Below are 14,980 nucleotides of genomic sequence, written 5' to 3' on the forward strand. Positions count from 1 at the left end.
TACGCTGCAAAAAGCAGCGGCGACAACAGACACCCCTGCCTTGTGCCTCGCTTTATGGGGAAGCTAGCGGACGTGTGTCCGTTCACCCGAACCATTGCCGACGGGAATTTGTAGCAACTAAAAATATGGGTGCGGAATTTCTCCCCTAGCCCCATCCGTAGCAACACCTGTTCCAGGTAGGGCCAATGAACACGGTCAAACGCCTTTTCGGCGTCGATCGCGAGTAGCATGTATTCTACTGACGTACGGGAGGCCTTCTCGACCAAATGTAGGACACGTTTCGTATGGTCAGGGGCTTGACGTTCAGGGATGAATCCCGCCTGGTCCGGGTCGATTAGGTTTGGCATATAAGGCGCCAATCGACCGGCTAGGATTCCCGAGCAGAGCTTAAGATCGACGTTCAACAGAGAGATGGGACGGAACGCCCCACATCGAGTCGATCTTTCCCTGGTTTGGGGATGACTGCTATGTGGGCCCGCAGGAGGTCTGGGGGGATCGCCCCCACGGCCGAGAAGGAGTTGAAGAGCCGGGTGAGAAGGGGCGCCAGCAAAGTGCAGAACTTCTTATAGAAAATGGCGGTAAAGCCGTCCGGCCCTGGGGCTTTCGCCGGTTTCAACTGGGAAATAGCTGCAATCACTTCCTCAGGGCGTATGTCTCTATCCAACTGGTCCGCCTGGACCTTGGTCAGAGTGGAGAGCTTGACTGAATCCAGGAGGGCCGCTCCATTATCGGCAGACAACCCAGAGCTAGCGTACAGGGCAGCATAATATGCACGGAACGTTTCAGCTATGTCCCTGTCTTCAGTGACTCTCGTACCGTCCCCTCTGCAGATCTCGCGAACCCCCTGGCGCTTCCGGACCTCCCGAAGTTTGTGTGCAAGAAGGCATCCGCACCTATCTCCTCCCGTGTAGTAAGCATGCTTTAAACGGAGGGCAGCGTATTCCGCCCTATCCTGATCAAGAGCCGCCAGCTGCTGTCGGATAGCTTTCAGTTGTCGCCATACCCTAGAGGCGCCCGTCCTCTGATGCATTTGCTCCAACACCTTAGTTTTTTGTGTAAGCTCATCTCGCTTGCGTCGCCGCTCTAAGTTGTCGGCCGCGGAGATAGCAATAAACTCCCCCCTTAGGACCGCCTTCAGTGCCGCCCACTGTGTCGCTAAGGTCGTGTCAGTGTTGGCATTGTGTGCCAGAAAATCGGTGATCGAATTGCGGATCTGCCCCAGCACTTCCTCCTGGTGTAGCAGGGTGTCCCTAAGGCGCCATATCCTATCTGGCCGTACCACCGGAGGAAGAGTCAAAGTAGTACACACCGGAGCATGGTCAGAGAGCGAGGCTGCCCCTATCTCCACTGCCATCTCTCTAACCGCGGACAAAACCAGGAGGTAATCCAGCCGCGCGTATGTTTTATGTGCATGAGAGTAATAAGAAAACTCCCGATTCTGGGGATGAAAACTACGCCACAAATCGTCAAGCCCCAACTCTCGTAAGCGGTCCAGGCCTGCCGCAAAGAGAGCGCCCGCGCCTGATACGTACGTTGACAAGATCTATCGCGTATGTTATCAAAAACTAGATTCAAATCTCCCCCCAAGAGTATATGGCGATCGCTCGTTGCCGTGACCTCCGTGAGGGCGGACTGCAAAAAGCGCTCCTGACCCTCATTGGGAGTGTAAATTGAGCCAATAGTAAAGGTCAAGGCTCCCAAGGCAAACCTGTAGGTCAATAGCCGACCTCTAATTTCGGCCTCCTTCTGCAAAACCTCCCCCTTAAATCGCTGAGCCACCAAGATTGCTACTCCCGCCGTCTTGGTGAGGCTAGAGGAAAAAAGTTGTACCGGGAACCTGCGGGACCTGAGCCTGTGACAGTCTAGTAAGTGGGTCTCCTGAAGGAGACATTTATCGGCCTGCGAGTTCTCTAGGCAGGACAGCACGGCTCTACGCTTGACCGGGTTATTAAGACCCCTAACATTGAGTGTTAATACTTTAAGTGTGTGTGGCGCCATGTACTTCGTCAAGATCCACCTACTGGTCGTGGATCCGGAGGATATCTTGTTGTAACGCCGTTAATTCTGCGTCTCGGCCATCACATTTGTCCTCCAGCGTGGCGACCCTTTCCCCGATGCCGTCCACATCCCTACGGACTTCTTTAAGCTCCGCCGTGAATTCTTTTTGAAGATTTTGGATATCAGTTTGCAGGCCAGTGAACATGGATTCTAGAAATGACTTAGTGATCAGTTCAGCTCCCTCCGGCTGCGTGGGTGGGAGACCCGACGCACCCGACGCCATAACACCTGCGGAGGGCCCCACCCGTGTCTTCTTGAACAGCTCCTTCAATGTCATGTCTCTGTGGCCCTTCGGGGGGACCATAACGTACCCCAGGCCCCTCCGCTATCCCGCCCGGGAGGAGGCTCTGCTCCGGCCACTCGTCCACCTCAACCGACTCAGCCGCTGAATCCAATCCGGCGGGCCTCACTCCGGGCGCCGGCCCCGCTGGTCTGGTGTGCTGTCCCTGATATCGCCCCGGAGCTGTGCCCTCTATGATGCTCCACCCGGTCCCTCCGTCGTGGTCAAACGCCTACCGGGCGCCAAGCACCGTCCAGCCACGCTGCGTTCCCGCACCGGTCGTAGAGGTCCGAATGCCGCCGGTCCACCAGGGGAGCGGGGGCTCAGAACGCTTCTCTGTCCCCCAATTGAGCTCCCCCCCTCGGGTCTCCTCGCCGCAGTCTCGCCACTCGGGGGTCTCCGCCGGCTGCCCGGGACGTCCCCCGCCAGAAGGGCTCGCCACAGGACCACCTCAATGCTATGTGTCTCGCTGCGCGGGCTCAGTGGATCCCTCCCGCTGTGTCCAGTGTGCTGGGATCCCGTGGTCCGCTGGGCACTTCACCAGGCCCACCTCCAGTGGCAGCACGGGCACTGTCTCGACCCAGCCCCATGCAGCTCCCGCCTCTTGAACAAACTTTCGCTGGGTCGGTGCAGGGGCAGAAGGCATCCGACGAAAGAGTCTGCTCCCCCACGGGCTCTGGGCCACCCAAGTAGTAGTGATGTCCACAGCTGGGGGCCCAGTCTCTTCGGGGTCCCAATCCCAGGCCTCCACTCGCCGGCTCCGCTGGTCCTGGCCCGTGCACAGCCCCCGCGCCTCACCAGCTGGCGGGCTCCGCTCCCTGCGTCACTGTCGTCCCTCGAGGTTGCTTGCTAGTCCTCTGTGGGGCCCAACGTACGCGCACGGCCCACCGGTCCTCACCACTGACCTCTAGTCCCTTGGGCGTGTCATCGAGCCCTGCACCCAGAGGGGGGCACCGCAAGTCCCTCGCCGATGGCCTCCGCCTGTTCCCCCCGGGACCCCCACCGATGGCGCCAACAGCGCGACCACTTGCCTGCCCGGCGCAGGGGGTCCCGTCAGGGTCCTGGAGCTCCGATCCGGTCCAGGGTCATCAAGGCTCCGCAGCGTCCTCGAGGCGGCCGATCCACGTCTCCCCACTCCGGGACCGCCGTGCCAACACCACGCCGGCTGGTATCATCGCTCTGCAGGACCTTGCCCTCCGGGCTAAGGGCGTCTGGTTTCCCACATGCGGGGGCGTCCGGGATCGTCACCCGGCATGGCTCGCCCCGCCCGTCCTCCTCCCAGGGCCCGCGTAGCAGCAAGCTGACCCCGGGTGCTTCCCCTCAGTCACTGCTGCAGCAAGGCCGCTCCTCCGCGTGTCCGGGCCTCCACCTCACGGGCCACTCTCCGTCCCGTTCGTTCGGGCTCCGGGGGTCGACCCTCCGCCAGGCCGCCGCTCTCCCGCCTCCGCAATCTCGACTGGCACCCCATGGGCTGATATCGTGGGTGTCGGCCAGCTGGAAATGGCCGATCACCGTGGCTTCTCTGGGCCGCCCGCGGGAGAGGCAAAACCACACGTCCGCCTAACCCGCCATCTTAACCACGCCCCCAGAAGTATTGTTTTAAAATTAAATTGGCTTTCCCTCTTATTAATACTTATTCTTGAGACTCCTCTGTTTATCTGTCACCTTAGAGGTCCAGTTTGTAGTCTTGCTTTAAAGGCACTAGTTTAAATCTATGCCACGATATCAAAGGTGGACCTTTAAAACAGAGACATAGTACTAGAGGAGTTTCAGGATCCATTGAAGTTGACTTATTTTCGATAATCCCCATTTCAAAGGTTATGGTGCATTGGTGAAAATTCGTTCTCAGTGTACCCCCTTTCTTCTAACCAGAAATCAGCAGTGTGATCTGGAAAGTTCCTTGCCTCAGTCCCAAAGCCAGAAACTCATTCTATCCGTTTACTTAATTCCCTTTCATTTGGGTGCTCCTTACATCCTCTTTGTTTACTCCTTTATGCCCTCTTGTACTCTTTCATAGTGCTTACTTCAATTACTTTCCTTTAGAGGCTCCTCCCCATATTTAATCTACTACTTCTCTGGCACCCATGCTACATTTACTACCATTCTTTTCACTTACCCTGTCCTCTCCATCTTTATTCCACATTTTCCCTTAATCGCTCCTTGTCTTTACACCAAACCTTGCCCATGGTTCCTTCCCTCAAGCACTCCATATTTTCTTTACTTCCTCCCGTAATAGCTCTCCTCATTTTCATTACCATTATTATCATATGCCCCCTCCTTCCACATTCAATTCTATCCTTGCCTTTGGTTTTGGATGAGAGGCATCATGTCAACACTATACAAAACACTGGAAATAAATAAATGTTTAATGTGACTGCACTGTAGATTCCAAAATCACCCAAACAGTGGTACTCCTTTTCCGTCAATGAATGCCCTAAAGGTAGCTACTTTACAGACAAATGTCTTGTTCCATGCCAATCTGGTTCCCAGGTCTTCATTAGTCTGGTGCTCCTTTCTGCAAAAATGGCTGCAGTTTCCTATGACCCTGATTAATATTATATTGCTTATGTGTAGCGCTTTATGCCTCCATATGGTCCCCTCGAAGCTAGTGGGTGGAGCAGGAGAAATTAAAACTACGGACCAGGAGAGGAGAAAAGGTGTACAGGATAAGAATGAATGAGAAAGAAGCTTTTGGAGGTAATGGTCTTCCTCAAAATGCTATTTCCTGAAGACAGTAGTATGTTGGGAGTCACTGGTCAGACATGTCTGGCTGACAAGTAGGGACCTGCAGCATTATATGGGCAGGGTCAATCAATCAATCAATCAATCATGGAACTTATAACGCGCGCTACTCACCCGGAAGGGTCTCAAGGCGCTTGGGGGAGGGGGTATGCTACTGCTCGAACAGCCAGGTCTTGAGCTGTTTCCTGAAGGCGAGGTGGTCCTGGGTCAGCCGCAGGTGGACGGGCAGGGAATTCCATGTCTTAGCCGCCAGGTATGAGAAGGATCTTCCTCCGGCGGTGGCTCTCTGGATGCGAGGGACGACGGCGAGGGCGAGGTTAGCGGATCGTAGCTGGCGGGAGGGCGTGTAGAAGGTCAGGCGGTCGTTGAGGTACCTTGGGCCCATGTCGTGGAGGGATTTGTGTGCGTGGGTGAGGAGTCTGAACGTGATCCTCTTGTTGATCGGGAGCCAGTGCAGGTCTCTCAGGTGGCTCGAGATGTGGCTGCGTCGGGGGACGTCAAGGATGAGTCGGGCGGAGGCGTTCTGGATACGCTGAAGTCTTTTTTGGAGCTTGGCTGTCGTGCCGGTGTAGAGGGTGTTTCCGTAGTCAAGTCTGCTGGTGACGAGGGCCTGGGTGACTGTCTTCCTGGTGTCGGCCGGGATCCAACGGAAGATCTTGCGGAGCATGCGGAGGGTGTGGAAGCAAGATGAGGAGACGGCGTTGACTTGTCTGGTCAACGCCGTAGGAGTAGGAGAAGAGGGGATGTTTAAGGTGAAAGGTAAAAGGATGTTATCGTGAGAACAATTTTGGTCTGACCGAGTTTGCAATCATGGTATATTGTTCGAAAGACACTAGGGTAGGCCACTGAGAGCCCGTGTGTGTTTGGAGACTGCCTCTTCTCTTACAGCTACACCTTTCCTGCACCACTGTTCCTAATACATAGTTATCTTGGTGCCAGCTGATGAACCTAGAATGGGATAGAATGATGAAGAGTGAGCTGGAAAGCTCCTTATTTTCCTGAATGTGCACTGTTCTGTAAGGGGCAGAGGCAGCAGGATTAGAGAAGCTCATCTCGGGAAGCTCAAAGCCTGCCCATAGCACTATCTGTGACTAGTGTGGCATAAATGGGGCTGTCAGTGCTCATGATCTTACCTTAGATTGCCTGCCAGGCTGCTGCAGTGAGACTCCTACGCTTTATGCCTGACCACAGCTTAAACTCCTGTTCATGAAGCACTTGAGAGATGTGTAGGTTGCAGAACACACAATAGTTTCACTGCAGGATTACTAGGTCATGGATAGCTGACAGGTTTGCAGGGGTTAATGACTAAGGTATTAATGGCGCAATAGAGCAAAGGCTAATCTCTGCTTTGCAATGCAATACAAAATACTTTTGTCATGAAAATCCAGGCACACTTGCCAAAATGAGTACCCAAAGTGAATTTAGTAACACTTATGCCCCTTACCTTTCTTGGCTATTTCCTGTGAAATGCTGCTTATTCTACATGCATGTCTTCTCTAAGGACACACCATATAAACGTAATGAACTGTCTTCTCGTTAGAGATCTGCACTATCTCTGCTGACCATACCATGTATGTCCATATACCCTGGGTTCATAAGACAACGGGATCCTCCAGTGTAACGTTAGTTCCATAAAAAACCTCAATCATTATTACAAATTATTTAACATTTTATTATGAGTGAGGCCATGACCATGACCTTGAGGTCTCGCATACCTTGAGACCTCAGGTTCTCATGGAATAGTGTAAAGGCAAAAAGCTTTTTGCATATGCACTACCTCGTGAGACCCTGGAGAGACATGAGTCAAAGTCCAGAACACATGTATCGACCGGGGGATCTGAACTATTGGAGATTTGGCTTAATGCACTTGTTGCAAGATGCTAGTTTAGCATTTTAAAAGTTAGTAATACAATTTGAAGTTTTTATTGAACTATTATAACACTGGAGTATCCTTTTGCCTTTCGGAACCCACTTTTGGAGCTGAGGAACATGTTGACTTTGTGGAGCTAAAATAGTATTTGTGGTTCTTAAAACCCACAGCTAAACTTCTGCACTACAAGACTACCCTGGTTTTGATTTGGGAGGCATGGAGTGTTGAAGTGTTGGAACACTGTCCTGTGAAAACACATGTGGTTTATTATAATCTGAACCATGTTCTTTTGGGCATTCTAAAGGATGTGTGTTTCTGTGTGTCCCCTCAGCTTCATCCATAAAATGAACACAGCAGAGTTCAAGAGTGCTACCTTCCCTAATGCAGGGCCTCGGCACCTTCTTGATGATAGTGTCATGGAGCCCCATGCACCATCAAGGGGTCAGGCAGAAAGTTCAACTCTATCCAGCGGGATATCTATAGGTAAGCGTAAGTATCCATTGATGGGCCATTGCTCATTTTTTTTTCATTCCACAATTTACGGCAGGAAAGTCCCCAGAATATTCCGATCAATATATTCTATTTATGCAAAACACAAAAATGAGATTTTCACTGGTAGACTTCTAAATGATTGTAGATTAAGTTAATGTCTATTAATTTTTATAAAGTTGCACATCTGGGCTTGCTGTGCTAAGGTCTTCAAATGTGATACTTACCAATCAATATCTTTTGAATGATTTGTATCTGGAAATTAATTTCTGAGACTGCGTTTGCCATTTGATGAGGGCATGGATTCTGTTTGTGTTGCTGAATGGCACAGATAATGAAAGTGAGGTTTTGAGCTTTGGACTTGGATATGAAAGATGATCCGATGAGAGATGTAAAGTGTGTAGGTGTTTTAACCAATTTGTAGGACATGTAGAGCTGGTGGGAAAACAGGAGGCTATCTTAGCCAATTAGCTCTTCTAGATTCACATACCATACATTTTCCACCATGTGGTGGTTGGTTAAGTCTGGAGGTTGCCATGGAGTTTGTGCTGTAGCAGACTTTGATGGGGCAGGCTATTTTGAATTGGGTCCAGTTATGAAGCCTTCCTGGCTTCTGCCCTTGTCAAGGTTGTCAATTACATTACTTCTTAGTCCAGGTATTTCCTCTTCCGAGTAAGGAATTAATCTGAAAGTGACTGAATAATTTGGGACCTTCAATTCGAGGGGTTTTGTGTAAAATGGGCATGAAGCAAAATACACAGCTATATAAAAGTAATTTTATAGAATAGTACCCCCTCTTAGGCAATTTCCATAGATTTTGCCTGTTTCCCATGCACGTGCCCCTGCATGGCTAAGATATTGTTAAACACTAAGTGCTTCTTGGAGCATAGTGTATAAAATAGTGATCTTTACTCCAAGCCCCGGATAGTCCACTCTATCATCAACCACTCAAACAGGTGTTGCCTAAATTTTAAACTTCTTGGTGGTTTATCACATTCTTGTCTCGTACTTTAACCATCTAAACTCCACACCACTGGATTTGAGATGCTCTATCTGATAGAGACTACTAGTCATAGATTCCTTAACATAAAATTATCCCCGGGCGTGAGACTGGATCCAGAAAATCTTTGCCACAGCACCTCGGCGCGCTGACGTCAGTTTCCTTCTCTCCGCGTGCAACGCGGATCCGGAGTGTGCTCCTTGGCCTGTTTTCAGGCCTCTTAGCGCCTTGAGTTGGGAACAGTGTGCCATGCCTTCGCGCTTCAAGACGTGCACTTCTTATGCACGTCAGATGTCAGCGACGGACCCTCATACTATTTGCATGTGGTGCTTGGTCGAGCACCATGACTCTACGGACGGCGAGGCTTGCCAGCATCTCAATCCGAAGTCCCGGTGGAAGCGCCAGATGAAGTTGCTGTCGGCCCGCTTGTCCAGATCGGTGTCTTCGCAGCATCCGTCTCCTACCTCGGACGGGTCCAGGGGCTGCCGTTTCCGGCTGCGGCATCGTCCTTCTCCGAGTCCCCATGGGCATCGTTCGCCCACAGGTAAGTCTTGCAGTTTGCCGCCGAGGCCCTGTCCTCCTTCGGCAGAGGGCGCCGGTCCCTCCCGGGATGTGCGCCCTCGTCCGTCGCCACCCTGTCCGCCGGCGTTGGGGCGACGAGGGCCCAGATGCAAGCCTAAGCTACGGCTCTGCAGGCTTCCTTGAGCCCTCCTCCTCCTCTTCCTGCGATGTCCGTAGATTCCTCGCCGTGCGCGGGGCCTTCTGTGGACTCGCCGACGCATTCGGCTTCAGGTGTTGGAGGTGTGGTGTCGTCGAGGTGCGGCCCTTCAGGGTTCCCCTCCTTGGCCCATGGTGTCCTGACCTCGCCGCAAGGCCCCGCGGGGTTCCCTGCGGTGTCGCAGGAGGTCGCAGGGACTCGGGGGCTCGCCCCCTCGGTCCTCTGGGCAGGCAGCTGTCTTCTCGGAGGCCGAGCCGACGCCTCTCCGGTGCAGGCGGCTGCCTCGTCGTGGATCGAGCCGGCGCCTTTTCGGCGCCGTTCATTGGCTGCTTCTGCTCCGACCCCGCCCCCCTCTCCGATGCGGCACGTGGTGGTGGTCGACCCGGCGCTGCTGGTGGACACTTCGGCGCTGGTCGAGGACTCATTGGTGCCTGTGGTGGACTCCCCGGCGCCGTGCCGACGTCGGATCGTAAACTCTTCTCCGGATCGTCGACTCTTCTTCTCCGGATCGTCGACTCTTCTTCTCCGGATCGTCGACTCTTCTTCTCTGGATCGTCGACTCTTCTTCTCTGGATCGTCGACTCTTCTTATCCGGATCGTCTACTCTTCTTATCCGGATCGTCTACTCTTCTTCTCCGGAGGGTTCTCGTCTCCTCTCTTTTCTTCCTCCAGCGGGGCACGGGGATGGGCGTCTTAGTTTACAGCCTTCGCCCACAGAGGATTTTCTTTTCCCCGCCACGATGCCCTACGGAGGCGAGTGTTGCCTTTGTCTGGGCCATTTCCACGGCCACTGGCATTCTTTAGATGGGCAATCCGGTTGCCCCACTCCCTTCGGACCACTTGTTAGAGGTTCTCCACCAGGGCTCTGGTGGGGGGGAGCCGCTTCTCCCATTTGAACCGTTGCTCCATAACTCTCTTCTGGGGGCCTGTGGGCGCCCTGCTACGGGGGATCCTGTGCCTCAACGCTCCTTCACCGCCACCGTCCTGCTCCGCACGATCCACTCTGTCTTTTTACCCACCCCCTCGGCCCAGGGCCCTGTCCTGTGGGCTGCTTTTCCTTCCTTGCCATCAGTGCTGCTTCCGCTGTCACAGGAGGCTCGGTGGCTGGACGCCTGGGGGCGTAACATTTTCGCCTCCACTAGCGCTGCTCTGCGTGCATTCGACACTTTGTGTGTTGGCCAGGGCTACTTCCGATCTGTGGGATTCCGCAGGGTCCCTTCTGTCTCGAGCCTCCCAAGAGGGTGCCTGCGCGGATCTGCGGCACCATGTGCGGGATGGTCGGGAGTTAGCTACTTTCATTCTCTGTTCGGCCTTGGAAAGCCGATTCCCTCTGCCGTGCTATGGCGAGTTCTGTGGCCCTCTGCCGCCATGCTTGGCTGCGGGATGGTGTCTTTCCAGAGAATGTTCGGGAGCGTCTTGTGGATTTACCTTTTGATGGAACTCTGTTATTTCACACCCACGCGGACTCAGCTATTCAGAGACTCCTTACGGGGCTCCATCCTCCTCCTCCTCCTCTTTCAGTTGGCCCCTCTATTCTTTTGGCTGCTGGTTCAGCCCTTCAGCTTGTGGTGTGTTTTTTGCTGTTCAGTACAGCTGCATACGTCCTCAGGTTGGGCCCTTTGTGTCTTTTTTTGGCTGGTTAGTAAGCCGTCTGTGGTGTTTTCCACTGGTCTTTTCGGTTCTTGGCCTCTGCTGTGGGTTTCCCTAAGAGGTGTTTGGCTGCTTGGTAAGCAGTCTGTGGTGTTCCCACGGGTCTTATGTTCTTGACCTCTGCTGCGGATTTCCCTAAGAGGTGTTTCCCTGTTTTTGTTCAGGGACGATTCATACCCTAGGTGGGGTATTTGTTGGCTATTGTATAGCCCTGTTTTAAGCTAGGCGGGCGTGGATACCTTATGAGGTTCCTCGCGTTTTCCTGGCGTCCTCGTATACCGCTTGGTGCGGTCTCTCTCTCCTTGATGTTTCTATCCTTCTTCAATGAGGTTCCTTCCTCTTTGCCTCTGGGTCATCGGACCAACCTTTGTCATGCTGATTACAGCGTCATGTCCTGGTGTTTCAACCTAGTTCTCCGTTGTTTCGGCTGGGGCCTGACTGTTTTCGTCTTGCGCTCGCCTTGTTTTGAGCTCCTGCTTCTTAGTATTTGCCAGCTGTTGCTGCATGTGCATGGTAGTTTTGGTCCCCCTCCGTGGGACTCGCCATGTCAGCGTGTGCTCCTGTCCCTTGTTTGTTGGAGCTTTGCGCTTCTGTGTCTTATTTCTCACATCTGCGCTTCTCGACTGTGAACCGTTCCGGCCTTGTTCCCTACTTCGGGATGGACACCCATTCAGCTGTGCCCTTCGCTGTGTGTGTTCTCCAGGGGCGGGCTCTGCCTCCGTTCCTTCTCTTTTCCCTGGCATTGTGGGTGGTTATTTTCTTCCTCTGGTACTCGCGGGGGTGCCTTCTGCCCCTCCGGGTTTTCTGGTGGACGCCCTTTGATCCTCTGGTAGGCTTGTGGTATCCTGGCCTTCCCTTCTCCTTGTTCTTGCTTACTTCTGCTTGGTGGGGGCTGGGCTGTCCTTCCTGTCCCCATGTCACATCCTCTGTTGGGGCCCTGTGTTCTTCCAAGCTGGTGAGGTTCTCTCGCAGACCCTCCTCCCTTCTGGGTATGGCTAGAGTATCTATTCTACATTAAGGAATCTGCGGCTAGTAGTCTCTATCAGATGTACAAGTTACTTACCTTCGGTAACGATGTATCTGGTAGAGACGATTCTAGCCGCAGATTCCTTCATGACCCGCTCTGCTGGGATGCGTCGTTCGGTTTATTTATTCCACTCCTTCTTTTGTGGTCATTGGACGGTAGGTTCATGTGTACTTCTGCATCCCTACACCCTGGTTATTCCAGTGTGGGGCCTACTCATAATCTTCTCTCTCTTTTTCATTACTTGGGGTTTTTGACTCCTCCGCAATCCTCTAGGTCGGGGTTTCTTGGCTGTGCCTCTGCCCTTAGCTTTTTACAGGGGATACGACACTCCTTGATGGTGTTGTCTTGGGGTGCTTTGTCGTTATTCCTCTGTTCCGGACTTCTTGCCCTTCACTGTTATAGATTGTGGTTGCTGACTTTCTGTCGTCTGCAACGACATTTTTGTCATATTTTTTCTTCCTCCAGGGAGGTTATCGACTTTGCTTTGCAGGGTTGCTTCTCACAGCAGTGCTCTGCTCTTTCTTTTCCATGATTTTAAGTAACTCAGTGCTTGGCACTGTCCCTAATGGTGCTGTTCCTCACCATTCGCTTCTTCCCTTTTTGTTTCACAGATTTTTTCGCACACTGTTCCCATACTCAGTTTTGTTTGTGATGGCTCCGCGTTGTGACGCGTAAAAGTTCTAAGAAGAAAACGAACGTCAGCGTGCCGGGCTGGGACTTATGTGACCTCGCTGACGTCATGTCTGCGGATGACGTCAGGGTGGGGTCACGTGGTACCGCCCCCCAGCGCGCAGAGGTGCTGTGGCAAAGATTTTCTGGATCCAGTCTCACGCCTGGGGATAATTCTACGTTAAGGAATCTGCGGCGAGAATCGTCTCTACCAGATACATCGTAACCGAAGGTAAGTAACTTGTACGTTAAGTTGCCTAGTGGCTAATCAAATCCAATTTTACTATCTCAGTATAGTATTGTAGCTCGGATGCATCGCATGCTCAAAAGAAGCAACCTAAGTTTTCTCACTTAAGTTCTATAGCACTGACACAGACTTAATTCTCTCTCACAAATGTGTGTTTGCCTCTAGGGAGCAGTGATGGATCTGAGCTTAGTGAAGAGACTTCATGGCCAGCCTTTGAAAGGTAAGAAAATGCTCAGGCCAGTTTTTTTCTTCTCCCAATTTTTTTATATTTCATTTATGGTGTGTATTACCCATTGTTCACGTTTGTATAACAAGAACTGGCTTTTGCATCTTGAAAATATTTGATTCTATTTCTTTTTTTAATGGTGTACAAACAATGTGGTAAAAAAAAAACAGCATAATTGCAACACACATCACATCATCTGGGCATACTAGACAATGAACATTTTGCTAAGATGGTGAAACATAGCACAGCATAACCTCACATTTGGAGTTAAAACGATTACGTTTGCAGGTTTTTCACCACATGTTTTCTGCTCTGCCATCAAGTGGTAGCAATAATTATGCTGTCTTTTTTTTTTTTTTTTTTTAACAAATCGTGTTTATTGGGCAATAGTGAACGCAAACTAACTGGATTTATGCAAATATGCAAGCTTATTAATGAACTATGGAACATCAATGAAAAGGTTATTTTTTTTATTAAACAAAAAATGTTTTTGGAATAATAGAACATAATGTGTACCTTCTTATAATTGGTAGTTTTATTTACATGTCATTCTACATTACATTTTTTTTTTTTTTATTGCTTCCGTATAACATAATACGTGACATACATTGATAGTAACCAAAGTCGAAAACAATAAAAAAGGAGAATGAAAATAGGTCTCGTAAAGAATACATTGGTAGTTATCTCGTATAGCTTGCGACTGACATGTAACACTGTGTTGTACTGCGTAGCTTATCGCAAGTGCCCATCTATCTCCTGGATATGTAGTCCAATATACAATCCCATCTTATTTATATAGCAGTAGATGATGCTAGAAGTCCCAAATTATCATTTGCTATTTGAAACATAAATGACTAGTATATGTGCCATCTCTTAATACATATTATAAGTTTGTGTTCGTAAAGGAGTTTGAGTATTCATCTTGCATCGTTTGAAGTGATTAAAGCAGGGGAGGGGGGCCGTTTTTAATTGGGAACTGCTGTAGGTATGTTCTCAAAGGTTGCCATATGTTTTTTGGTAGTGGGTTGGAGTGAGGCATATATGTCACTGTTGGTATCGTAATCAATGAGGTCTCTTACCCAATGTTTGATTGTGGGATGGGAGGGAGCGGCCCAGTTATGGATACCTGGGGTTTGGCTAATAACGCAATAGTGGTATATCGTCTGATTCCCTTTTTGCAATAGGAGGACATAGCCCAGGAGGGCCAGTAGTGGAGAAGTTTCAATATAAGTTTCTATCAACAGTGCTAAAATGCGGAACACCTCCCAATACTGCAGTATGATTGCACAATTCCAGGCTAAATGTACGAAATGTGTATGCTCTGCAGTACATCTAGAACCGCTATGAGGCTTAGTGGGGTCTAGTTTAAATAGAAGCTGCGGAGTATATTCTGATCGGTGAAAATATTAAAAGTGATACAAATTTGGTTTGTTCACAACAGTAAAACCACATTTTGTCGGGTAAAGGAAAACCCAAGTCTCTTTCCCATGCTGCCCTTGATCCCCTATCAGTGATGGGCTCTATGTTAAGTGCTGCACGGTACAATCTAGACTCTAAATAGGTACTGTCTGGGTTGTGATAATCTGTGTTAGCAAAGGGAAATTAGGCGGTTCAAGGGGAGCAGTGGGTATCGCTGATCGGAGTACACCATGCAGTCTGTACAGACTAAATCTGTCCATCTGCGTGACGGCACCTCCCTCGTGAAGGGATGAGACAGAGCGCAAGCCAGCCTCATGAAACAGGTCACCAACTATTTGTATACTGCATGCACGGAGCGTTCTGAGGGTCAGCGCTTCCGTTGTGACAGATAGCCATGAGTTATTCGAAATGGGAATGTGCGGGCAATAGAGGTGCTCAACACCGAGATGTCGCTGTACTTTTTCAGGCCCAGCAGGTTGTTGCTATTGTCTGGATTTCCGAAGCATTCCTGGGTAATCCCTGCAGTAAGAGTGTTTCTAGCGGGTAGGAGTGAATTTGCGAGCTCTCAGGCTTAAGGAATTGAAG

General features: G+C 50.9%; 1 protein-coding gene across 7 annotated transcripts in view; it reads left to right on the forward strand.

The window, feature by feature from the left end:
- RALGPS2 (Ral GEF with PH domain and SH3 binding motif 2) overlaps positions 1-14,980 on the forward strand; it is a 983,056-nt gene that overhangs the window by 787,907 nt on the left and 180,169 nt on the right. For 4 of the 7 annotated variants that reach the window (XM_085601625.1, XM_085601628.1, XM_085601626.1 and 1 more), the window contains exons 14-15: positions 7,282-7,433; positions 12,916-12,970. In XM_085601625.1, the coding sequence (XP_085457751.1) occupies positions 7,282-7,433; positions 12,916-12,970 (207 nt within the window). Of the gene's footprint in view, positions 1-7,281; positions 7,440-12,915; positions 12,971-14,980 lie in introns of all 7 variants that reach the window. The other 3 variants (XM_085601623.1, XM_085601627.1, XM_085601624.1) reach the window with 1 other exon arrangement.

This window comes from Triturus cristatus, chromosome 4_2 (genome assembly GCF_964204655.1).
Source record: "Triturus cristatus chromosome 4_2, aTriCri1.1, whole genome shotgun sequence".
In the NCBI taxonomy this organism is placed as follows: Eukaryota; Metazoa; Chordata; class Amphibia; order Caudata; family Salamandridae; genus Triturus; species Triturus cristatus.